This window comes from Lepisma saccharinum, chromosome 20, assembly GCF_977018435.1.
Source record: "Lepisma saccharinum chromosome 20, izLepSacc3.1, whole genome shotgun sequence".
NCBI classification, from domain to species: Eukaryota; Metazoa; Arthropoda; class Insecta; order Zygentoma; family Lepismatidae; genus Lepisma; species Lepisma saccharinum.
The window spans coordinates 29,306,883-29,334,848 of NC_139248.1; the positions used below are offsets into that span (position 1 = coordinate 29,306,883).

The following is a 27,966-nucleotide window of genomic DNA, read 5'->3' on the forward strand; positions in this document are numbered from 1 at the left end:
TTTGCTAGCTCATACTTATATTTTATGTTTCTGCTTATTTTACATTACTCACAACATGCTTGCCCACTGAGGTGGCTTGTGATGTGAGTGAGTTTACTAGGGTGTGTAATATACTGTGTGTGCGTGTGAATCTGTTGGTACACGACACACAAGTATAAGACTGACAATGGCCAAGTATCACAATCCTTATACTGCTCAAATGTGATTTCTTCTTTCATGTATGAGGGATAGTCAAATGAAAATATTAAAAGTCTGACAAAAATTATATGAGAAACTGTATACAGTTCAAACTTACATGAGGTGTATTATTTACAAACCGACCTCAAGGCTGCAACATTGATCAGTGGAGCTTTGAAACTTGATTTTTGTCATTTTATAGATGGCGCCCCCTCCACATGCATGCACCAATGAATAATGGTGGTATATTCAATTAATCTACCACACCAATAAGTTTATGAGTGGAGGAGGAAGTTCGACAGTGGCCTCAGTAGATGGGCAGAAATACCTTAGCAGTGACTCTACAAGAATCTCAATTCTTCTTCTTGAGGTATTAACTGTGACTTAAAAATACAGGATGTGCAAAATGAAGTATACAATTTTGGATTCTAACAGAAATAAAAATCCAGAAAGAATCAGTCAAGGGAAGGGGGGGGGGGGTTCCACCATCCTGTTAGTAAGTGATGGTTAGGAACATTCTGCATTCGTGGAATTACAAGTTGTTGCAAAATGTTTAGGTATGTCATTCCCTCCATAGGTTGTCACTGGTCTTACACTTGCTGCATCTTTAAACATTTTAACACACTGCCCAATGCTCTTTTATGTTGGGAGCTGTCTGTTGTACAGTGAAATTTCGCTACACTTGAGTTAGAATTTTTTTGTCTCTCCAAACCACACGACATGCTGATTTTTTTCTGTGGAGACACCATTTCTTTTAACAATGCAACTAGCGCCACCACTCACCACAGTTTTGAATTAGCTCAATGTTGTCAGTTTGCAAAGATACTTCCAAAGTTACCAATCATTTTCCCATGACGGACAATTCCCTATTATTGTTATTTAATTTTTATTACACTCCAAAGTTGTATACTTCATTTGTGTTCACCCTGTATACGTGGATCGGGTACTATATATAAATAAAAACAAATTAATGTTTTCGTTTAACTCTGTTTCTCGTATCTTCTGCATCCAGTATTAAGTTGTATTTTACTAGCATTGAACTTTTCGATTGTCTACTCATTAAATGACAACAATTTGAAGGTTGGAACATGGCTGCATATTTTAGCTTTACAGAAGTCAGAATGAAGATTTCATGGATAAGAAATATTGTTTCCAACATTAGCAACTGTAGATTAGGACACCAGTATAGTTTGGAGGTAGCAGGTCTTTTTTTATTTGTATTAAAATCACAAATAGCATGCAGAGATGTAACAAAAGGCATTCCACAACAGACATCAGGAATAAAAAGATAAGGAAATATTGGACTGTTTAGGATTAGTTCTGAACAATACCATGTTGGTGGCCAAGTGTGTTGAATGGTTAACTCATGATGTTACCACTGAAGATTCCTTTGCAAGTGTCCATCCATTTCATTCTTATCACTGTGATTAGGCTAAAGAGAAAGCAATGTTAAGTAAGAAAAGTCTGAATATAACATTTACAGTAGGATCTTGATAATCCAATGTTCCATTAAACGCACTGTTTTGGAGGAGGCATTCATTCATTGTTTTCTGCCTAATTGGCAGGTTTTTCACTGCAATCTCCAGCTTTCCCTGTTCTCTGCCTTACGCTTCGTAATAGCATACGACCCAGTTAATTTAATATCATCCATAAGCTGATATCTCTTTCTTCCACGGACTTTTCTTCCTTCAACCATTCCCTCCAAGGCATCTCTTAGAAGGCAGTTTCTTCTTAGACAGTGTCCTAACCAGTTTCTTTTCCTCTTCTTGATGGTCTCCAGTATAGATCTTTTTTGCAAATAACAACGTACACTGCCTTCATTTGGTTATTGTGCAATTAGAACATGGCCCATGTCACTTGCTGGCAAATTGGATATACAGTGTGGCCACAATTAAAATTGCTCTACTCAGAGTCCATTTGTAGCATCAGATTGCACTGAAACTTGGTATAGAGGCTATGGAGATTATGGGGAAGCGAATGCCGATTAGTTCAAATTTTCTCCACTTGGACACCGTGGAAAAATCTTAAATACTAAGGGTGCCATGAAACAATAAATTTTGGGAACCCCAGGCATAGTGCATTTGATAGCAGTGAAGCTGAGGTTTTGTCAAGTTTCTGTTTGGCAAGCACACTGTGGAACACTTCAATAGAGCTATGATCAACAAAAGTGTTGCCGAGAATACATCCATGCTGTTGGAACGTGCCACCTCATGATCTACCTGTCTCAAATGAACGTTAGTACAGTGAAACCCCAGTTTTACGTTCCTGCATTTTACATTCTCCTGCTTAGTACGTTCATCTGGTCAGGCCCTGGAAAAAGGCCGTGTTAAATAATAGGACGTTCACCTCGATCTTACATTTGCTCTAACTTCCGTTCCCAGCTTTATACGTTTTCTGAACCGTGACGATGTCTTAAAATTTGGCAGAAAGCTGTTCATTCACCATGCGAGCTTGAACTTCCAGATGTTAGGCTTTCGTGGGAGAGGAGGGTGCGAAGAGGCATGGTCAGTGGAAGGTGGGAGGAGGTACAACTTTCATTTGTCGCACCTTCCTTGACGAACAGGAAGGGAAAACAGCAATTCTTGCATTACCGGTAAAGATAGAATGGACCGATTCTTCTGCCTCAGGATCAGACAACGAGCACACAGTTGCCAAATTGATTCTCACTAAATGGTGCTTTCCTTAGAATTTGGACAAAACAGAAGTTCACCCTCCCCCCTCAGAGTGGAAAATTGACAACAGGATTTGATCACCATTCGCTTCTTTGTCCACACAGATTTACAGAATCCTTCCTAGATGATGCGAAGGAAAGAAAAGCGGGAAGGGGCTTGTTTGTGAAAACGTTTTCTTTCTTCTTGTCTTCAACGTTAGAATGGTAAAAAAATAAGAAGTGTTTGCCAACCTCCGCTATCCGATACTGAATAATAACTGCACTACTTCTTTAATGGGAAGTCGTTTACATTCCTAACGATTGGATCTAGTCTATATAAAAAAAGTAAAGTGCTCCCCTGTGCTTTGCACCATATATAGGGGTGGGGTGGGGTTAGGGCCCCACACTTTCTTGATCTCGGCCGAGCTGGGGGTGATGTGATCAGCACCATGCCCCAGCCTGCCTTTACCCCCCCCCCCCAGAGTTTCCTCCAGGTACCCACTTTATATGATGCTGGGTGGGTGCTGGAGCTGCTTGAACAGGTTGAAAAAGTCCCAGTTCTGCCCCATCGGGGATCGAACCAAGGTGTCTCGCATGGTAGTCAGATGCTCTAACGACTGAGCTATCGCGGCTTGTAGGATTCACTGTAAATTATTTTTAATCTGATGGTTTTTCACGAATGCTATGTCATTTGGTCATCAGAATGAAGATGAAAATACATAAGCTAAAGTGATTATTTTTTCTATGGGCAGATGAGCGATATTTTACTTAACTGATGGAAAAATATTCTTGTCAAATCAATTGGTTGGGAGCAATCAAATTTAGTGCACATTTAATATCATGCTTACTTGGGCCAAAAGAGCATATATGTATTTATTTACTTTTTCTTATTCGCTGGGGAGCCGTGGTTGCCTAGTTAGTAGGGCGTCTGACTGCCGCATTGGAAACCCAGGTTTGATTCCCGGGGTGGCTGATCTAAGCTGCCTCATAAAGCAGCTCTGGAGCTCACCTAACCTCAAATAAATGGATACCTTGGGGCAACCCTGGGAGGTAAAGGCTGCCCAAGCATGGTGCTGATCACATCACCTCCAAATAGGCCGAGATCGAAGAATGGAAAGGGGGGGTAAAGGTGGCCAGAGTATGGTGCTGATCATCTCATCTCCCACACCCTTATATATGTGTCCTGGCATGGTGCAAAGTGCATGGGGAACTTTACCTTTACTTCTTCTCATTTCCTTGGAGGGTGGGGGACATTTGCCCTTTCTGCCTCGATTTTCTTGCTAGTGTGGAAAAGACAATCAATTAGCATAAAGGCGAAAAGCTATTGTCGCTTCTCCATTCCTCTGCAGTTTACAATTAAGCAGTTGCTCCAGGATACATACATTCTACGAACATAGCGTACTACAAGTAAAAAGTAAAGTCACCCATCTACCCCCCACAAGCTCATTAATCCACCACTGGTGTGCACTATTCAGCCCGTTTCTCTTTTTTTTAAATGCCTCTATCTGCGTCAAAAATGTTGCTCATATGTCAGTAGCATTGAGGTGACAGCATGGGCAAGCTTTACCCTTAGACGATGAAGCGAGTTTTGCCAGAAAACACATGAACGCCCAAGGCATTTTCAGAGGGAATTTTAAATTTCCACATGCTTTTACAAAATTTTTTATATCTCTGGAACTAAGAACGCTAGAGTTACAAATTATAGATCGTTTTATTCAGTACTCATGGGGCTATAAGTCTATGACATAAAAACCAAATTTTCCGTTATTGGTTTGAAGAAGGAGAAGAAAGAAGAAAATGGAATTTTTTTTTACCAAATTTGAAAATCGCGGGCCCACTATTCGGCAGCGCCAGGATGTAAATGTGTAAAATTGTACCTGCACATTGCCTGATATGTTTGGCATTATCATACAAAAATCACGCAAATATTCAAGATACTTTCTGAGAAAAAAAATATTTTCCAATGTGAAGCAAAAAAATACAAGCTACAAAAAAAAATTAATTTTGATCTTACCTCAACCCCGCCTAGCTGTCGTGTATGGTCACTTCCAGCCCCTCCTCTCAGCAGGAATGGTATTTCGGAAGCAGAGTGCGCATAGGTTTACGTTGCATTATGGGCAACATAATGTTGTTGTTTTCCTTATGTTTTTCTCTTCACACAACCTGCACCTCTGCCTCCCAGAAGCTTCCACAGGCATGTGGAGGGCCCGTCTGGGGGTCCTGGAAGGACCCGCGGTCACTTGGGAGGGCCCGCCAGAGATTCCTCTCTTCCCTTCCTCCAAGAGAAGACCTATACGGCACCATCTGAAGTCCCGGTGTGACACAAACAGTCGGTACATCACATATGCATTCAGAACAGTCTTGTCCAGTAAGTGCATAAACAGTTGATTGGTCCAGTTTAGAGTCCGTCTTTGTGTGGAGTATGCACACGTCATCTGGTCTGATTTGTCAACGTACCCCATGGACTTGTTATAGTCTACAACAATTATTATGAAATTTCCGTCTACTGGTGGTGGATGCATATTTGTCAGCATGTATACTTCTCGTTTGTCCTTCGAACAGGTCACTGTCGAACCTCCTTTCACAAAAGCACAAATATCTCCTTTTGTGAGACGTAAGTGCTTCGGTGTAAAGTGGAAAGGGGGGGCAAACCTCGTCGATTTGGATTTACAGTACCGCAGCACTGGATTCCAAAAGTTGCTAGTTCATTGCATAATGCAGGAGATGAGAAATAGTTGTCCATAAACAATTTATGACCAACATTTCTCACCTTCAGTGTCAGGTCAATGACTAGCTGATGTGTCGGTGTTCTTTGCTGCCTGGTGTCATCTCTGTTTTCCCCCCAGGTGTACTTTCATGTCGTAATTATATCCCGTTTCGTCACTGATTTGAAATATCTTTATTCCAAATCGTTTGTGCTTCTTCGGGATATACTGTTTGAAGATCACCCTTCCTTTGAACAGAAACATGACCTCATCAATGAATATACGAGGTGCATGTCAAAAGAAAGTGCCGATAATTTTTTACGCAGGGTTGGCAACACCGATGAAGTTGAGCATGTGTAGGAGCATGCCCTAGTATTCTGTGCTTGCAACAGAGATAGAATCTTCAAAGTGGGGTTGCGTACGTATGAGTAGCAGTAAGGTGAAATGGCTGCCGTAATACAAAATCCCGCCAAATGTGAAGTGAGATGTGTCATACGATTTCTGAACGCCAAAGGACAGAATGCAGCTGATATCCATCGGGAATTGTGTGCCATTTATGGGCTGACAGTGATGAGTGAAGGGAAGCTCAGGCAATGGTGCAGAGAGTTTCGGGAAGGGCATTCAAATGTCCATGACGATGAGCGTAGCAGAAGGCCTAGTGTTCAGACGGACGATCTGGTGGAATGTGTTAACAAGAAAGTGCGTTCCAATCGCCGGTTCACAATATCTGAACTTGCTACAGAGTTTCCAGAAGTTTCTGCGAAAACAGTACATTGAATTGTGACTGACAACCTGGAATATCACAAACTGTGTGTGAGTTGGGTACCAAAAATGCTGATAGACTCACAAAGAGCAAAGAAGGACGCTGCACGTGATTTTTTGGTTCACTGGGAGTAGGATGGGGATGACCTCTTTTCGCACATAGTGATGGGGGATGAAACGTGGATATAGTACGCCACTGGGGAGTCGAAGCAGCAGTCAATGCAATGGCAGCACTCTGGTTCTCCTAAAGTGAAGAAATTCAAACAAGCACCATCAGTTCACAAAATCATGGCAACAGTGTTTTGGGACCAAAAGGGTGTGATTTTTGTGGAATTCTTGTAACCAGGACGAACAATTACAGCAGAGGTGTATTGTGAAACACTGAATAATCTGCAACGTGCCATCCAAAATCGGCAGAGAGGAATGCTACGCTCTGGAATTTTTCTGATCCATGACAATGCCTGCCCACACATAGCTGCTCGTACTGTTGAGACAATTCAAAGATTTCGCTGGGAACTATTCAGTCATCCCCCTTACAGCCCCGACCTTGCCCCCAGCGATTTATTTATTTTTCTTCACTTGAAAAAGTGGCTTGCATTGTAGTGTTTCAACAACAGTGACGTGCTCAAGACATCAATTCTGGACTGGTTGCACTCTCAGGCGGCAGATTTTTACGCAGAGGGTATACGGAAGCTTGTGATACGCTATCAGAAATGTCTGGAGGTTAATGGTGACTATGTCGAAAAATAGCCAAGGTATGTACTTGTTTATCAATCACAATAAATTTGTTTCTCCTATCATTTTCTTGTTTTTTAAAAAATATGGGCCCTTAGGAATGCAATGCGTGCTGAAATTGTCATTGATTCCATCATAGAAACGTCTGATCTTCCACAACCTATCATAGTCTCTGGCATTTGGGCCTCGGTTATGGGAATTGTCCTCGAAATGAAAAACCTGAGAAAATGTAAAAAGCATTCTCGGGTGATAGCTTGTCTGAACCAAGGGGCTGAAGATATTCCGTCATGTGTCCAATAGTCAGTTATTCTGTCCAGCTTGTGATGTCCCATTGCCAATAGAACGGAAAAGAAGATAAAGAATTTGTGAATCTTAAAGGGAGTTGCTGTTCTACTTGTCCCATGTTTTGCAACATGCTGGTTGTAATATGTTTGGGATTCCACCATCAGTAGATTGAAAAGTAAGTTCGTAAACAAAAGTCTGAAGAAGTCCAGGGGGGATGAATTCGCAGTCACACCGTGGTTACCTGTATACTGTAAAGCAGTAATCCATCGGTCCCAACCAGTTGGTTTTCACCATGTCAAGTCATCAGGTTCAGAGTCACTGTCGCTGTCTGAAGCCGTCCCTGTATCGTCGTCAGAGTCGTCGTTATTCAATGCTGTGAGGTCGAGATTGTTGTCATCGTCTGGTTCCGAATCCATATCTAATGAATGCAACTCTTCATCAATATCATCACTTAGTGACAAACCGGGTCTTCTTGCCATCTTACACACCTGTACTCGTGTTGGAGGGGAAAGAAATGGAAAACCGGCACAAAACTCCGCCACTGATCTATATAAAAAGCCAACACAAGAGCACACAGTCCGCCACTGATCTATATAAAATTCAGCCACAAGAGCACACAAACAGTTCGCCACTGCAAAAGCACACACAACCACTTGTAACACTGCAGAGACAATGAATTCGCCCTTCAAAAACCCTTCCTGAAAAGACAGCCACCAGCCCCTCCCACTCCTCAACCACTGTGTTTAGCTGATATATTTTACTTTTACATGTATAATGAGAACAAAATAATTCTTTAACAATGGGCGACAGTTAGGGCTTGATGGAGAAATGCTCAATTTTCAAAATTTCCCTACAATTATGACTTTTGAAAATGTTGTTCAATTTATTTTTTCCCCCAAATATGGGAATGGGCATTACATATCCTTAAAGAGTGGTCTTTTGTCATGCTTTCCTTCAAATTTAGTACATTTAATGTCCATAGAACAAACACTAGAAGCAATATTCCGGAACTTCTTTCAGTAAGTTCACAACACTGCCATGATTATACATTGTTATTTCCCTCCCCCCCCCCAAAAAAAAAAGTATCAGCCTATTTTCAATGAAACCTTGCATGGTTTTAGAAATGTACCACTGCCACATACTACCAGGTGTAGAAGTATGAAACTGGAATTGGCCGATACATGGTGCTAGCCGGCAGTGGAGGGCGCGGAAGATCGCGTAAGCAGCGCCAGCTGCTTCCCGCCACTCCCGAGGACGTTATATCGGAACACAGTAACCCGAGTGCCAGACAGAGGAAGGTGTTAGTTTTGTGCCTACGAACTACGATTTGCGGACAGCATTGGTGTTCTGTTATCATTTGAAGAAAACCAGAATTGCATCGAATGCTCGTCGAAGCTTACGGCGAACATGCTCTCGGGGAAAAAACAGTGTTTCGAGTGGTTCAAGAAATTCAAAAGTGGCGATTTTGACTTGCGAAACGAGGAACGTGGGAAACCTCCGAAAAAGTTCGAAGACAACGAATTGCAAGCCTTATTGGATGAAGATGATACCCAAACGCAGCAGGAGCTCGCGGAACAATTGATGTGATGCAGAAAGCCGTTTCTCTTCGGTTGAAAGCTATGGGAAAGGTGCAGAAAGCGGGCAAATGGATTCCGCATGAACTGAATGGAAGTCAGCAAGGACCCCGCAAGACCACTTGTCAAATGCTGCTCGCCAGATACAAAAGTAAGTCGTTTCTCCATCGCATAGTGACCGGCGATGAGAAATGGATATATTTGGAGAATCCTAAGCATCGTAAATCGTGGATGAATCCAGGCGAACCATCGACATCCACTGCAAGACCAAATTGCTTTGGAAAAAAGACACTGCTCTGTGTTTGGTGGGATCAGCGGGGCGTCATCTATTATGAGCTGCTAAAACCCGGTGAAACCGTTAACGCAGATCGCTACCAACAGCAAATGATCAATTTACATCGAGCATTACGTGACAAACGGCCGGAATATGAATCAAGGCAACACAAGGTCATCCTGCTCCATGACAACGCCTCACCACACACAGCAAAACGGGTCTGGGAAACGATCTAGGCGTTCAAATGGGAGATACTAGGGCATGGGGCGTATTCTCCCAACTTGGCTCCTTCAGATTATCATCTATTTGCCTCACTGGGACACGCTCTTGCAGAACAGCGCTTCAATTCGTATGAAGATGTACGAACATGGGTCACGGACTGGTTCGCTTCAAAAGAAGAACTTTTTTTTTTGGCTTAGCATTCATAACCTGCCGGAAAGGTGGGAGAAATGTGTAACTCGCAATGGAGCTTACTTTGAATAAAATATTGTTTGTCAGTTGCAAACACCAGCCATTTACTTCTTGCAAACAAATTCCGGTTTCATACTTCTACACCTGGTACATTATTTTTTCATTCACTTTGGTCTATTGTGGTGGCCATAGGGGCATGCTGAATACAAATTTCTTTTATCTTTTGAGTTTTTCTTCTTTTTCTCTTAACTTGCATTATTGGTAACTACAATGTACAAATTTCATCTCTGCTAAAAGATCTGTCAGTCTGAAAGAAAAAGAACTATTTCATTTCTCTACGATAATTAGTTTTCGAGCTACTTTTTTTTTCCTCACAGCAAGTTTGAAAAGGGCACACTTTTAAGTCTTGTCCGGAGAGGCTATCATGTGCGCAAGGTTCTGTCGACTAGAAGTTACATATTTTTTTCAGTGTTATCAACATTTAAGGTAATTTCATAATGTTGTTCCTTTACTGTTATTTTAGGACTGGACTGTAATATCTCTGAGGTACTTCAATCCTGTGGGAGCTCACGAATCGGGATTGATTGGTGAAGATCCGAAAGGAATTCCCAACAATTTGATGCCTTATATTGCCCAGGTTGCTGTAGGGAAGAGGTCTTCCTTAAAAGTGTTTGGCAGTGACTACGACACTTCAGATGGCACTGGTAGGCAAATTAGATTATGTATCTAGAAGACTTATGATGTATTTGGTTATTAAAAGGTTCTGTGTATTTTTGTACTTTTGATGGTCCTCCATGATAGAAGTTAGCTACTTTTTAGTAAAGTTAACCCTTTCCAGACAGGAGTGAGAATACCAATTTCTTTCCAGTAGATCGTGGTTTTGTTGCTGTTTTGAAAAAGTCAGAAAATATGTTGTTAAGTGTGCTATTATTTGACATTTTTTTTAATATCTGCAATACTTCATCTTTCTAGAGATACATATGTTAATCGCATAAAATTTACTGAAAACATACAGGGTGTCCAGAATGGGATTGACAGTTTTTAGAAGTTTGTGGTTTTAATATGGATAGAAGTAGATAAAAAGAAAACAAGCATTTTGAAGATAAACTCACGAAGTTTTATTGGTAGCAGTTACCACTCAGTACAACTCAGTATAACTCCACATGAGCTCCTTTTGTGATATGGAGGATGTCCAATCTGAATTCAATTTCTCTCCACGTATTCTGTAGCATCAGAGGCTTGACAGAAGCAATTACATTCCAAATTTGGTCCTGCAGTTCGTGTCGGTTCCGTACCTTTGGGAGAACATAATCGTTTATGTATCACATCGTGCACAGTTGACCTGGGAATTCCCAGCTGCCTGCTCGCTGTCCGTATTGACTTACGCAGACTATGTGTGAAACAATCTCTTGTCGACTCCACATGTTTGTCTGACACTTGCAGTTTACCACCACTGTGAGGTTTCATCACACACTCTGTATAATAAAAATTGTTCCATCCATGCCTTGATGGTGTTACGTGATGGAGGATCCTTCCGGTAAACACGGTGAAAGTTTTGTTGCACTTGCACAGAAATGTTTGTCTCTGCATACCACCACACGCATTGCACTCTTTCGCGTACTGATGCCATTTTGGTTTCAGTGATACCAGCGCCGACACCGCTAGTCGTACAAGTATGAACAATTGTGAAACGAAACTCAAAAATGTATAGTTCCTTTGCAGTCCATTGTTAAAAACAAGCTTGGTTTGCAAAAAAAAGTTATAACTGTTTAAAAGCCCATTCGGGACACACTGTATTTTGATTATCTAATATAAAATTAGATAAGACATAACTTACACCACATGCCATCATTTCACTTAGTAATAAAGACCAGTTTTGGCATATACTTATTTTGTTCTCGAGCTTTCACCACATCATGTGGCTTCCTCAGGGGATAGGACAAGAATAGTGAAGATTTAAGACATGGGAAGGTAAGTTAAGGTTAGAAAAAGGTCAAAAAGATAAAAGGACGATAAGATAAAAGACAATGCAGTGCACATAGTGGTTTGGATCCCACTTTAAACTGTTGGTCCAGTCCCAATTAGCCTTACTGTGCATAAAGTGGACTTAAACCACCAAATCAACCAATATATTTAATTCCTGACATATTTCGTAATATGCACATAGCTGTAACACTGAAATCATATGTAACTTAGAATCATATAAAAGTAATAATTGTTTTTGTCAATCTTGGGATGTGAAGAACCCAGTGCTTATGGTTTTTGAACACACTCAAAATACAAGGTTGGGCACAAAAAACCTGTTTGCCTCATCTTTACTAGATATTCTCACTCACTTGATCTGAAACTATTCTTTCTTTCTTCTTGTATGTACACATTGCTTGCATTGTAGAATTATTTTTCTTGTAGCCTATGGTTGTTGCAAGCATAAAAACTCAGTTTTTGTTGTGATGTTTCAGGAGAACATGTCTGCATTTTCTGTATGTTCTCCTGAAATGTCACAACAAATAATGTGTTTTTATGCTTGTAACAACCGTAGTCGACGAGAGAAATTGCTAGCTATTCTTTCTCCTTAATTTGGCAATTCCACCCCTCCTTCCCCATTGTATCGTCACCTGTTCTTATTTTTGAACTACATTAATTTAGATGTCCCCACACCATGGCTGTGCAGTGTAAAGTGCCAGGCTTTGGGCTCAAGCTATGGGACGCACATAGTTTCCAGTCTCCAGGGGAAAGCACAACAACTTTTGTACTGAGATTTGGCCTGTGTATGGGACCGATGGCCACTCACCATCATGAGGAAATTGAGTAGCTACAAAAGAGTAGCATAACCCGGTCATCTAATCCTATGGCGACGATTGGGGGTCCATTGTGACTGCTGAGGCATGTGGGAGTGAGACCGGCAGTCGGTACGTATGCCCTGGCTCTCGTGGGATTTTGCACCATGGGTTGTTACTGAATTAAGAAGAAAGTTTAGTTTCAGACCAAGTGAGACGAAACAGGCTGGGTTTTTTTTGTGCCCAACCCTGCATTTCACATTTGGACTCTGCATTGAATATAATTTTAAGCATTTCTTATTCAAATTTGAAATATATAAATAAATTGAAAACATTTTACAATAGTGCGTTTTACTCACTATCAATACAGATAAAAATATATAAATGCCTTACGTGAGTGAGTAGAGATGGTTCAAAACAACGTTTCGGAAGTCTGTACTACTTCCTTCATCAGGTAAATAAAATAAAAACTTTAGGTGCCAAACATGGTATCGCGTTGTCAAATCGTAAGTTGAGGATTCAGGTTGAGGATAAAAAAACCTGTGTCCGATGTGTTCTACCCAACACTGACGGGAGTCACTAGGGGGCTATAATAGGTTGTCAATTTTTATTTGTTTTAGTTGTGTGGTTTTTGTTTTTAAATTTTTTAACCAGTGAAGGTTTTCATTGGAGTTTTTATGCCGTCACAGTAAGTTTTTTACCTTTACCTTTTTTATCCTCAACCTGAATCCTCAACTTACGAGTTGACAACGCGGTACCATGTTTGGCACCTAAAGTTTTTTATTTTATTTACCTGATGAAGGAAGTAGTACAGACTTCCGAAACGTCGTTTTGAACCATTTCTACTCACTCACGTAAGTCATTTATATATTTTTATTTATAAATAAATTGACATGATATGTGATGGTTAAGGGAATTGAACTACAATAATGTGAACATTGCGAGAACTAACTCCATGTAGTAATTGTGATTTAACATGACTTTCCAGGTGTTCGAGATTATATCCATATCATGGATTTGGCTACTGGCCATATTGCTGCATTGAGAAAGCTTTCCACCTCCAATCTTTGTGGTTTCAAGGCTTATAATCTTGGCACCGGCAAAGGCCACTCCGTACTCGAAGTAATCGGTGCTTTTGAAACAGCATCAGGGAAAAGAGTAGCATATGAAATGGAGAGCAGAAGGCCCGGTGATATTGCCTCCTCTTATGCAGACCCATCGTTAGCAGAGAAGGAATTAGGCTGGAAAGCTGAGAAGAGCCTGTTAGATATGTGTAAGTATTGTCATTATTCTGTGTGAGCAGATATCTTTTATTACTAAATTTCAGGTTACGCACTTGAAGTTGAGATCTTGCTGAAAATTAGGTACTTAATATTAGACCATCAAAAATACAGTATGTTTCAAAAGTCACACAACTCTAAGTTCGCTTGACATGAAAACCAGGAGATATATTCACACCAGGTTTTCTGCATTATGAAGCCTCATCTATTGAGATATTTTGCATTGCCAATTCATTCCATGGAGGAAATTCTAGAAATTAATTAATGGCTCAAGTCCGACGATTTTTTTTCCATAATGCCAATTTCATGGGAGAAAAGATATCCTAGTTTTTATTAATCTGCGATTTGTGCCTGATAGAGGTCATGTACAACACTTGATTTGTTTGTAATTGGCGATTTTATGGGCTAAATGCTGACCTCCGTGGGAGAGTGGTTAGCACAGCATACTATGATGCCAAGGTTTACGGGTTCAAATCCCAGCCTGTTCATGGTTTTCTTTATGAGCATCATTTCATCAATTTTATCATATCACTCATTCTCGTCTTCGCAATTAGCCATAAGTGGCAGAAAAGGGACTCTATATAGCAAAAATCAATCAATCAATTATTGGACAAAGTGAAAAAGTGACATTTTTACTTCACTAAAATCAAGTACTGGTGATACAACTGCATGGAAAATCATAAAACATAATTTTGCTCTGAAATTTTATTTTCCCCAGTAAGTTTTGTTGCACTCGACAATGTAAGTTAGAGGGGGTGTAAGGGGTGACCCTATTGTAAGGCATCCAAATGTCAACCTCCCTTCCACCTAGGACAACCTGGACTGCATCTAACCGTATAATGTTCTGGCATCTGGACTTGCAGCCAGTATATTCCTCTGTGGAACTTGTGCTGTACATTTTAGGGATGGCCAAGATAAAATTTTATCTGGATATCAGATAATTTTATATCCAGATTTCAAATATCCCGATAACAGATTTTTTGTTATCCAGATATCCAATTTGTACAGTCATTTGAAGGTAATTATTTGTTTTATTTCCTAAAAAAAAAGTTGTTGTTTTTATGGGCAAACCTTGTAGTACATCCCCTGTATACCAAATACGAGGGGAATGCCAAAAGTTTTTAGCTCTGCCCACAAAAATCATCCAACTGAAACCAGACATTTACACTTTTTCAAAGTACTCTCCATGGACACGAGTACACTTTTGCATCCTTTGAAACCACTTAGAAAATTGTTCATTCCACACACTTTCACAGCCTCCAAATAAGCAGCAATGACGTCATCATCAGATGAAAAGCGACTGTTCCTTCACTTTGGGGAACACAAAGAAATCGCACAAGGCCAGGTCCGGCAAATAGGGTGGATGTGGCAAAAAACTGACTCCTTCGCGGCTCAAAAAGTCTACGGTCCTTGCAGCACTGTGGGAACTTGCATTGTCATGATACAGCAGCAGATGACCAAGTTTTGATCTTGGGTGTTGGGCCTTCCATTTTGTGAACACATTGGGAAGGCAAACTGTTGAGTACCACTCAGAATTCACTGTACGCCGATTTTCAAGTGCAACTGTCGCAACATGTCCTTTCCGTGAGAAAAGGACCACCATTTTCTTTCCAACACTTCGAGATCTCTTCACTTTTGTTGGGGGTTCTTCATTCTCGAAGCACCACACTTGCGACTGCTGCTTTGTAAGTGGATTGTAATGGTAAATCCACGTTTCGTCACCCGGGACGATGTTGTAAACATCACGACTTGCACCTTGGTTGAATTTCTCCAACATAAATTCACACCACTCCACCCTCCCCTCGTTTTCCATTTCTGTGAGTGAAAGTGGGACCCAGTGAGAACACCGTTTCCTGAAACCCAAGTGTTCATGCACAATTGTCTGTGCTGCTGTTGACCCAATGTTGAGAGTCGTTTCTATCTCCAAAAAAGAAATATGGGGATCATCTTTCACCATTTGCCTCACAGCTTCCATGTTCTCGGGTGTCACTTCAGTGTTAGGCCGTCCGGAACGAGGTTCATCTTCAAGTGACACACGACCCCTTTTAAATTCTCGAAACCAATTTCCAACACTGGCTCGTGAAGGGGCAGATTCCCCGAAACTTTCAACACACTGCTCTGTGGTTAAACCTTTGTAATCGTACAAAATCATGGCACGAAAGTCACATCTTGACAGCTCCATGACTAACAACAACAATGGAAGACGCGCGCTGCCTTATCGCTCTTACCTCTCACCCAACTATCGCTGACTCACCCTAGCCATTGTTTGCTCAAGGGCAATAAACATCAGGCTGTCAAATGCAACACATGCACAGTTGCTGAGATGTTACATTATTGCACTGCTAAAAACTTTCGGCATGCTCCTCGTAATAAGGTAATTTAGTATTTTGCTTTTAGATAAGGAAGGTTCCTTAATTACACACATTTCACTATAGAGCGTCTCAACCTTAAAAGTCCGTATGTGTTAAATGGAGCGCAGCATTGCCAGATCAACAAAGGAAGGTGCATCGAGTCGCTGTTAATCGCTAATGATTGCGACAAATTTACTTCCTTAATATCGTATAGGAAATCTTCAAAATCTATGTATTTGATGCATTTTGGGGTAAACAATAGTTACCTCAAGATTTGTATGTAAATGTTTATATTTCGACGTAACTATTTACTATTTTACATTTGCATACACGCAACTTTTCTTACTTCTTTCGTAGAATGTTGTATCCTTTACATAAACAGAATGAAGTAAATGGAAAAAAAAAAATTAAGATATATTTTTTATGGAAAATAAAGTAATGAAGTGTGCTTAGATACCTTTAAGCGTAATTACTGTCCTCGTCTGGTAATGATGTTAAATCCTTCAAAAAATCTTCTGTTTCTCTTGATGGACCCTGTTCCATCCTATTTTCTCGTTCTGGCATTATTCTGTTTCCCCATTCTTTTCGACTTCTTTTTTTACCGGTGTTCTGAGAGGACCTTCAGTTTCTTCCTTTCGTATTCTGTATATAAGACGTTCAGAACACTCCGTAACATCAGCTGTTGTCTAAACCACCTTGCTGATATTCATTGACTTTAAAAAGTGATTTGACACGCACAAAACTATTATGCATTCTTTACCTCGAAGTTTATCAATACTGTGTATTTTTCCAGCTTCTCTATCCATTATTAAACAAAATATGTAACTTACATGCAATCCACAATTATCACACGGCACACTGCACTTCCTATGAACCGGGGCAATGCCTGCCGCCTGCCTGCAATCGAATTGTAATGTAACCTCGTTGGCACTCAATGAATTTGATACGCGAGACAGCCCGTGTAAACAAACTACGATTGTGCAATAAATAACAGTGCTGTGGGGGTAACAATGCATTCTAGAAGTAACTTCAAACAATGGTCAACACTTTTCTCGTTTGGTCTGCACCTGTATCGCGACAAACCGAGAAGTTTCTCGCTAACCAACTTTTTCGTGTTACAGTCTGATGATTTATACAAAATATCCAATGTGTGTCTCCTCATAAGCAAATTAATTCACTCAGGTGAAGAATATCATATCTACAAACACCATAGATCCCATAGAAAAAAAACTGCTGAATTTGTTCAAGCAGTTTGTTCCGTACCTTGGACTTTTGGAGCCAAGATGGCCGCCATGTTATTCTCTTTACACTAGTACCTACTGAAAGTGAGAGAGTGAATAGTCTGTGAGGAGAGAAGCGACGCTGTACCAGAGATGTATTGCAGGTTGGCTGCAAATAATGTAGATTTTGCAACGAATACATCAGTTCGAGTAATTGTGTGTTTCATTTATGTGTATTAGTCTACCTACAGCACCATTACCTTCCTGGAATGCTACAAACAGCGGCCGAAACAAGAAAAGAGTCTTCTTGTTGGATGACGGGCGCGAACATGGTCCTCCGGGCCGGATGTTGCCTGCGATCAGCATTCGTTGTGTTGTGTTGAACTTTTGTGCGAGTGTGCATTCGTGAACTGTGAATAAATACATTGACATACTGTTTGCTACGTGTAACCAGTTTCAGTGCACCTTTTGTAGTGCCAGGAAGTGTTTCGTGCGTGCATTGTAGTTTGGACAACAACAATCCGTGCGCGACTCAATAAACATGGAAGCCATATCGGCAGCAAAGACTGTGCTCAAGCGAGAAGTTACTCGCCTTGAGAATAAAGTGAACGCGGGTTTATTGGACAATGTGACAATCGCGTTATCGGTAAACAAAGCCAAACAATTAACGGACGATTGTAAACAGTTATTATTAGACCTGGCTAGTACGTGTGATGATGCAACTTTTGAGAGTTATGACTGTGAAATCGGTTCTATTCAAGACCGTTTAGATGCAACCATGTGCAGGCTTTGTTCGTTGCAGCAGCCACAGACTCAAGCTACGGTGACGTCATCGACAGAAGCACGAACAAGTGAAGTGCGTCTCCCGAAGCTCACGCTGCCTGTGTTCACGGGACAATTACAAGAGTGGCTTTCTTTCCGTGATTTGTTTATCGCGTCGGTGGACAAAAACAAACAGTTATCCAGTGCGCAAAAGCTACAGTATTTGAAAGCTTCGTTAAAGGGGCAACCTGCATTGCTTATCCAGTCCATGTCGGTGACTGATGATAACTATGCAGAGGCGTGGAACATTCTAAATTCGCGTTATCAAAACAAACGGGAAATTGTTATGGACACAATCAAGCGTTTAGTCGCGCAACCCAAAGTGCAACGTGAATCCGCAGCAGCCTTACGTAGCCTGCTAGACACAACTACCGAGTGTGTTCGCGTGTTGAAAGTGATGGACATTCCCATAGAACATTGGGATCCTATCCTAGTATTTCATGTGACAGAAAAAATGGACAGTGATACTAGACAACAATGGGAACTTTCATTAAAGACAACCGAGTTGCCTACGTTTCAGGAGGTGAGTGACTTTCTTGATCAGCGTTCTCGTGCATTATCAGCTTCAAATCTCAGTGCTCAGAGATTGAAGCAGTCGACTCACAATAGCTCCCAGTTCAAGGGTGTGTATCATGCAGTGTCGGATGATACCTGTGAAAAATGTAAACTGCATCATGCGCTATACAAGTGCAAAGACTTCAAAAGCCTTTCGGTAATGGACAGAATGAGATTTGTTAGAGAAAAGGGTTTGTGTTATAATTGCATTCAAAGTCATCATAGGGCATCGGTATGTGACTCAGGGGCGTGCCGCGTTTGCAATAAAAAGCATCATACTTTGTTACACTATTATAAGCAGAGTGACTCTAGTGAAACAACAACTTCCCCCCAAGAAGTTTCTTCTCATGTGGCTGGAGAAGGAGACAAGGGACTAAAGCCAGTGTTGCTATCCACTGCAGTTGTGTATGTGCAGGGAAGAGATGGTGTTTATCAACCAGTTCGTGCGCTCCTAGACTGTGCCTCCGAGACTTCTTTTGTGACCTCACGCTGTGTGCAAACGTTAGGTTTACGTCAGCATAAGGCAGACATCACTGTGAATGGGATTACAGCAACGGGTGTAGGTGTAGGCAGTGCAGTAGTGGATCTACAATTCCAACCCAGTAGCAGAAGGAAAACATTCACCACAAGGGCAATCGTACTTCCTAAAATAACAGGAAACATTCCCAGGGAACCTTTGCCAGACTTCAGGAAGTGGACACATATTCAAGGACTGAAGTTGGCAGATACAAGGTTTTATGTGATGGAACCGGTGGACATTTTACTTGGAGCAGATTTGTTTCCTTTTCTTATGCAAAGTGGCAAACGTGTTGGGCCAAAGGGAACACCTACTGCACTACGTACTGTTCTTGGTTGGATTCTGTGTGGCAGTGTGGACTTTCCCAAGGTAAGGACAGTAGCAACATTTCATGCATCTTGTAGTCTTGATAGTGCACTTCGCCAGTTCTGGGAGGTAGAGGAGGTCCCAAGGCAAATGCATCTGACATTAGAGGAGAAACAATGTGAAGAGCACTTTTCGGTGACTCATGTTCGAGAAAACAATAGGTTCAGTGTGAGCCTTCCATTCAAGGAAGACAGTCCTCCCTTAGGATACTCTCGTGAAACAGCTGTGGCGAGATTACAGCAAATGGAACGGAAGTTTGCAAGGTCTCCTGTTTTTCATCAGAATTACTCAGAATTCATGCATGAATATTTAGACTTGGGACATATGGAGCCTGTTCCTGCAAGTGAAGTGAAAAAGAAGCCATGTGATAGTTTCTATTTACCGCATCATGCTGTAATCAATCCAAATTCCACCAGTACACCTCTTCGTGTAGTTTTTGATGCCAGTTCAGTGACTTCAACAGGGATTAGTCTCAACGATAAGCTTCAAGTTGGGCCAAAATTGCAAGGTGATATCTTTCCATTGTTACTCAGGTTCAGGAAGCATCAAATTCCTTTGTGTGCAGACATTTCCAAAATGTATAGACAAATATTGATCCATCCATCAGATACAGACTTTCAGCGAATAGTGTGGCGCGACAATCCTAAAGAATTGATAAGGGACTATAGGCTACTCACGGTGACGTATGGGACATCCAGTGCACCTTATCTTGCAACAAAGTGTCTTCAGCAGTTAGCTATTGATGAAATGAATGCATTTCCATTAGCAGCCCCAGTGTTATTAAATGATTTTTATGTTGACGATTTGGTATCTGGTGCCAGCAATGTGGAAGAAGCTATCGAATTGCAGTTACAATTGATACAGTTACTAGCAAAGGGTGGTTTTGAGTTACGTAAATGGTCCTCTAGTGAGCCACAAGTGTTAACAGCAGTACCTGTAGAGTTGAGAGAAACTAATGTGCCTTTAGATATCCATTGCAGTGAACTTGTGAAAACATTAGGTCTAAGGTGGCATCCTGGTGCTGACCACTTCACTTTTCTTGTGACTTTACCACCAAAACGTCACACATTGACGAAAAGACTATTGTTATCTGACATTGCAAAGTTGTTTGATCCTCTTGGTTTCTTATCCCCAACAGTCATACAAGCAAAAATACTCATTCAAGAATTGTGGAAAGAAAAGTTGGGCTGGGATGAGGCATTATCCGTGGAAACATGCGAACTGTGGCTACATTTTTGTAGTGAACTTCCTGTACTGCAACAATTACAAATCAAACGTGCTATTGTATCTGCAAATGCTATAGCTTGTCAATTAGTGGGTTTCTGTGATGCATCACAACAAGCATACTGTGCGGTAGTGTACCTTCGCTCAGTTTATGTCGATGGTCATGTTGAAGTGAGGTTGGTAGGAGCAAAGACCAAGGTGGCTCCAATCAAGCAAATGTCTTTACCAAGGCTAGAACTAGCAGCGGCAGTTTTATTGACACGATTGCTCGTAGTAATCTCCAATGCACTATCCTACAAATTGGAAGATGCATGTGTGTGGACTGATTCTACCATTGTGCTTGCTTGGTTATCCTCAACACCAAGCAGGTGGAAAACATTTGTAGCAAATCGAGTGGCAGAAGTGCAGGAGAGTCTTCGTCGGGAACAATGGTTACACATCCCGGGAAAATCAAATCCTGCAGATCTTGCTACAAGAGGTATCAGTGCTTCAGCCTTAGCTCAGTGTGAGTTATGGTGGGCGGGACCAGAGTTCTTACGAGCAACTTCATTGCCAACGTTTGATCATGAGACAAGCAACGAAATTTTGGAAGAAGTAACAAAAGAAGAGAAGAAGATTGCCATTACAGTTATGTACATTACAGTAGAAGAAGATCTGATCAGCAGATATTCAAGCTTTTCTAAAATGCAAAGAATAATGGCATGGATCCAACGATTTGTGTTCAATGCTCGTCAGTCAGTGAATCAGAGAAGGCAAGGAGCATTGACAACTAAAGAGCTTATGACAGCAACGACCTCTCTTGTAAAACAAGCTCAGAAAAGTGAATTCTCAGCAGAGTTACATTGTTTACAAGCTAAAATTCCTCTGCCAACAAAAAGCAGTTTATTGTGTTTGGCTCCCTTTGTTGATGAGGCAGGTGTCATTCGTGTTGGAGGGAGGCTACACAAAGCAAGAATAACAGTGGACCATAAACATCCAATGTTGCTACCTGCAAAGCACAAATTGACTCACTTATTAATTAAAAATGAACATTTACTTAATCTTCATGCTGGTCCTCAGTTAGTGTTGTCCTCATTGCAACGAACATTCTGGATACTGAGAGGGCGAGATACAGTGCGTAACATTGTGAAGAAATGTGTAACTTGTCATCGCTTTTGTACACAAGCTGGGGAACAATTAATGGGTAGCTTACCAGAATCTAGGATTAATCCTTCTCGTCCATTTATAAACTGTGGTGTGGATTATGCAGGGCCCATACTGTTGAAGGAAATGGTTGGACGCTCTCGTAAGCAGTATAAGGGTTATATTGCCTTATTTGTTTGTTTCGCAACGAAAGCAGTTCATTTAGAAATAGTGAGCAGTGGTACTACAGAGACGTTTTTGGCTGCACTTCGGAGATTTGTATCTCGTCGCGGAAAACCCAGTAATATTTACAGTGATTGTGGAACAACGTTTGTTGGCGCAAATAGAGAGTTAAGGGAATTCATGAGATTGGCAAAACAACCAAAGCACAATGAAACTATTTCAAGTGCTCTAAGCAGCTTAGGCATCCAGTGGCATTTTAATGTTCCTCGTAATCCTCATGCAGGAGGTTTGTGGGAGAGTGGTGTCAAATCAGTTAAATACCACCTCAAAAGAGTTGTGGGGAATGCCCTACTTACCTTTGAGGAATTGTATACAGTATTAACACAAATAGAAGCATGTTTGAATTCCAGACCGTTAACTGCTCTATCCAGTGATCCTAACGACATGCAGGCACTTACTCCAGGCCATTTCTTAATAGGAAATGCATTGATAGCTACTCCAGATAGGGACTTTGCTACAATAAAAATGAACAGACTGTCGAAGTGGCAGCTCGTGCAAAGGCTGACACAGCATTTCTAGCGCAGATGGTGTAGGGATTATCTCTCTCAGTTACAACAACGTCCTAAGTGGAGAAGGGAGCAACGGAATCTACAGGCCGATGACTTGGTTGTGGTCAGAGATGATCAACTTGCACCTCAACAGTGGAAACTTGGCAGAGTAATCAACGTTCATCCAGGTGAAGATGGATTGGTTAGAGCAGCAACAGTGAGAACCAGTGAAGGAACCTACAAGAGGCCAGCAGTGAAGCTGTCCCTGTTACCAGTGAGTGAAGTTGAACACCAATGAGAAAGAACTTAAACTTTCAAATTTATGTATACAAAGCAATCATTAGTTTGTTCAATTTCTTTTTAATTTTGTGTTGTCATTTTCAGTAGGAAAATTTTGGGAAAATTGTATTCAATTTACATTTGTTCATGAAAACTGTGTTCTATATTGTGTATTTAGTAAAGTGTTGAAATTAATCATTTGAAGGTGGGCGGTATGTTCCGTACCTTGGACTTTTGGAGCCAAGATGGCCGCCATGTTATTCTCTTTACACTAGTACCTACTGAAAGTGAGAGAGTGAATAGTCTGTGAGGAGAGAAGCGACGCTGTACCAGAGATGTATTGCAGGTTGGCTGCAAATAATGTAGATTTTGCAACGAATACATCAGTTCGAGTAATTGTGTGTTTCATTTATGTGTATTAGTCTACCTACAGCACCATTACCTTCCTGGAATGCTACAAACAGCGGCCGAAACAAGAAAAGAGTCTTCTTGTTGGATGACGGGCGCGAACAAGTTTGATATTTATGGCTTTTGAAGTATTTACTACAAAAAAATTAAGCATTTTGCAAAATTGCATAATTATGGAAATTTCAGATCACATGAATTTGACAGGTTATATAATGCTGTCAGTAAAGAGAGCATTAAAACTCTACAGGATAATGATTTCACTGTTTAAAATTTATGACTTTTACATTTTGTAAATTTTGTAACATCTGGCAACACAGCAGTGGTAGAGAAGGACAGAGCTATTGGCAAAACTCATGTATTAGAGAGAGAGGGAAGTACTCCATTTACTTCCATACTGACTTTTGAGGTTGAGACGCTCTATAGCAATGTTAGAGTATTGTTGGCGCATGCTTGTATAAATCTTTTCTGCATCTTGAGCAGGCAACTTTGGTGTCTGAATTAGGGATGGCCAAATCCAGATAAAATGTTATCTGGATATCTGATAATTTTCTATCCAGATTTCAAATATCTGGATATTGGATATTATGATAACTGGATTATCTGGACAACAAAATTATCCCATTATCCAAATTGACTGGATTATCAGGGTATCAGAATTTTCCGTACATCCGATATTCAGATTGTCCAAATTAACTGGATATTCAGATATCAGAATGTGTGCATTATCTGGACAGTTTTATTCTTTATCCATTTTACAGGCTATCCACATATTCTTCTATTCATCATTTTTGTATTTCGCTGTGTGGATTTTCTGCAAAGTCTTCATCAAATCTGTTCTATTCAGATTATCCAGATATCCATACTATCTGGATATTTAGATCTGAATTCTCTGAATATTTGGATTATCTGGATATCCAAATATGCTGGATATTTGAATTATGTGGATATTCAGATTATCCTTTGCATACAAAATGGATATAGGATAATTAGAAATCTGGATATTCATTATCCACATTTTGTGGCCGTACCTAGTCGGAATTTTTACTGAGCTATTGAAAAATAGGTGTCAGTTTATAACAGGTGCGGCAGTGAAACGGGCGATTTGGCAACCCTGGAAATAGCAAGTTACGTAAGGAATCAGATAACGGGAGTGGTGCCATCTGGACAACAAACCTTTGCCATTGACACTGATATCGTTGTTCAGTCGAGATGGCATCGTGGACCAGTGAACAACGATCTTTTGCCGTAAAGGCGTTTTACAAAAACGCTGGGTGGCCACATAGCTGTCGTTGTTTTTGTGAAACGCCTTTACGGCAAAAGCTCGATATCAGTGTCAATGGCAAAGGTTTGTTGTCCAGATGGCACCACTCCCGTTATCTGATTCCTTATGTAACTTGCTATTTCCAGGGTTGCCAAATCGCCCGTTTCACTGCCACACCTGTTATTAAGACTGAGATTTATTATGGTACTCAATTCTGCCAAACTAAAATATAATGTAGTCCTGTCATTAGCACATCTAGTATGTTACTATGACAGTCACTTTGTGACCAATAAAATCAAAATTCACTTACTTTTTCAGGTCAAGATGCTTGGGCATGGCAGTCAAAAAATCCTGAAGGATTCAACTAATTTCCTTTTTAAATAGTGTGGAAAACAGGGTATAAATATAATTGAAAATTTAATGTAGATGTATTAAATGTATTGGGGATTATTTTTTTATGTTGCTTGTGTTTTGTCTATTATTATTTTTGTTGAATATTTGTTCATTACGTGGTGCAGGATGCTGCACAAATCGTACAAGATTTTCCCTGTATTAATTCCAGTGGTGTAGAGTGAGAAGTTACCAGGTAATGCTTATATTTATTGCAATTGTTAATTATTTATAGCAGAATTGAGTGGTACTATTTTAATAATACAGTAGGGTCCATTACAGTACAAATGTACAAATGTACATCAGTTCTTCATTTCAGTGTGTGCACTGTCTCCATAGTTTAGCGTTATTATTTATTCTGGAAGTTGGTTAGAATAAATGAGTCACAGTTAATTTTCAGTTGTTGGGATGACATGTGAAACCGTAGCTCTGGTCAGAATTAGTCGTCAAACTTTTCTGATAAGTAAACTTATTTAAAATAAAAAAAATGTGCCTCCACGTTGCAGTCAATGCCAGTAGTCTAGTAGTTCAGTAAGAACAACTACTTTCAATCTGGCTTTGTCCCTTTTTCCACTGCTCAAGATCTCTGTGTGGGTTTTTCTTGACATTCTTGGAATTGACATTAAAACTTGAAACCTACATTATGGTGAGATCAGAGGTTCGATCTCTCGTTGAACTACAATTTATTTTCTTGTGATTTTTAAAAGTTAATTATAGGGATGGACTGACATGAAATTTTATTCGATACCAATATGCTATCAATCTGATATAAAATTGCAGTGGGTTTTGGCATAGAAACCATATTTAGACGTTTACTTTAGAAAACCAAGGTACACGATTCATACTTTTATATTAATTAAAAATATTTTTAAAAAGCAAAAATTTCACAGTAAATCAGATCAGTGTTGCCGATAGGCCTGTATCATCTGTTCAATAAAATATTGATTAACCTATCACATCCTACATAAGTTAAAATATATTCTCCATGTGCCATAGTTCAGTGCAGACACCCATTTAACATCACAGTACTAGAATGTAAGTAGAACAGTATTAGCTTTAAATATGGCTGCCTACTGGAATGTAATTAAAACTCGGATATGAAAATATGAGCAGTTAAATAGTTGTGCCAATTCAGAAACATTAGTTTTAATTTCTAGTCTCGTTATCCAATATTATTGACATGGATAGCTTTAATTTTTATTTGTTGTCTAATTGAATGCACTAAATGTGTACATTATAATTTTGTTTGTACCTTGTAGTAACATCACTCTTCATTTGAGGAAATATGTAAGTGTGCTTTCAATTCACAAATCTCAAGTGGATGACCTGAGAGTGAAAAGTTCCTTTTTCAGTCATAAATGCCAACATTGTCAGCTCACTGCAAAGGGTTGGAAATGTGTTGCAATAAGTTTGATTAGTTTTTCAATGTAGAGACCATAAGATTTTAACATCACAACGATAACTGATATGAGTACATGCCGTCACATATATTTTTCCTTTTATAATTGTCCATGTGTCAAGCAGCCCTTTTGTGGCTGCACATTTGTTTTTCTAGAATAAAAGATATATAAATTCCTTAGAGGGTCAGGGCATACCTACCGACTCCCACATGCTGAGGTGGGAGGTCATTCATCCAGTTACGGGATGCCATGTGGTCAGCATGACAAACCCTCAGTCGTAGGTTTCCATGATGCTACTCATTTCCAGGTCTCCAATTTCCTCACAATGGTGGGTAGCCACTAGTATTGAAAATATACCATCCAGGCAATATCAACTATACGATATATCATCACAATATTTTGGCGATATATATATATATATATATGCAAAAAATATTGTATTGTGTCACAATATTTTCTTGACGATATATCGCGATATCAAATTTTTGATATCGTCCGTCCCTAGTGGCCACCAGTCCCATACACAAGGCGAAATCTCGGGAGAAAGGTTGTCATGTTCTCCCCAGGAGACTCGACCTGCACACGTCTCGTAGACAGAGTCTAAAGAATGATGCCTTAGATCACACGGCCACAGTACAGGACTTACAAGGAATTTAATAGTATAAAAAGGATGTTTCTGTGGTTGAACCAGTGACTGTCTCCTCTTCCGTTTTCAATTTTTATTTGTTTGGTTATCCTGTATCCTATGATCATATACCACACTGTACATCACTCCAGAATGAATTGCAAATGGTGCAGATACCAAATACACTATATGACATTAAATCAAGGAAGTAGACAACTCACATGTTGCACTTTGTAACCAACTAGACATTGGAGTGCAGAGAGTCAGGAAGTGCAGCGAACTAGATTAGGCAACTCTGATATAATTCTTGATTATTGTAAATCAAAACTCTTGTTAAAATGGTGCATATATTTGGAGTGAAATACGCAGTAATATTAATATTTTGAACACATTTTAATTGTTTTGTTCAAGCATTAGCATCAGTGGGAATCTGTAAGACTATCGACATCTGTATGGGTATCGGTACAGCCTTAGTAATTATACTAACCTATCAAAATGGATGTCCAAATACAGGGTCCGGCAATATATATATTCCACTTTCAAAGGTCTGTATTCCCTATAGCCCTGCAGTAGGGATGAAAGCCAGCATTGTAGGTAAGAGCATGAAGGATGCCATTTCTGTAGCAATGGATCGTCGGACCCCTCAGCACCATGCTTTTGTGGTAGAGCCATACGTTAAAAGTACCTGAGATTTCTTTCTCTGGAGGTTTACCTCAAGAGCCAAGTTTTTGAATGCGTATCCCTAACTTAGAGACCCTGAAGAGAAGAATTAGGGAAGAAGTCCAGCCAATTCCACCCACAATGCTAGTGTCTGTAGTGGACAATTTTGTCCGTCGACTCAGTGAGTGTACAACATGGATGTGATTTTCAAAAAAATAAACGAAGTGAACAGTGCTGTATTATTTTTTTTTCAAATGGCATTATACTATCAATTACCACTATCATTTCATTGTACTATGGGACCGTGGAAATTTTGTTTTCAAATAATGAATAGGAGATTTAAATAACAATTGAACATTAGTACAGTGTGAATGTTGTCACTATCTTTAAGGGTCAAATATTCAT

General features: G+C 40.2%; 1 protein-coding gene across 3 annotated transcripts in view; it reads left to right on the forward strand.

Moving 5' to 3' along the window:
- The window catches only part of Gale (UDP-galactose 4'-epimerase), a 49,145-nt gene extending 21,307 nt beyond the window's left edge, over positions 1-27,838 (forward strand). For all 3 annotated transcript variants that reach the window (XM_083142293.1, XM_083142294.1, XM_083142295.1), the window contains exons 6-8: positions 10,097-10,277; positions 13,339-13,623; positions 24,805-27,838. In XM_083142293.1, coding sequence (XP_082998419.1) covers positions 10,097-10,277; positions 13,339-13,623; positions 24,805-24,854 — 516 coding nt within the window. In that variant the 3' untranslated portion in view covers positions 24,855-27,838. The remainder of the gene's footprint in view (positions 1-10,096; positions 10,278-13,338; positions 13,624-24,804) is intronic.
- The last annotated feature ends 128 nt before the right edge of the window (positions 27,839-27,966 follow it).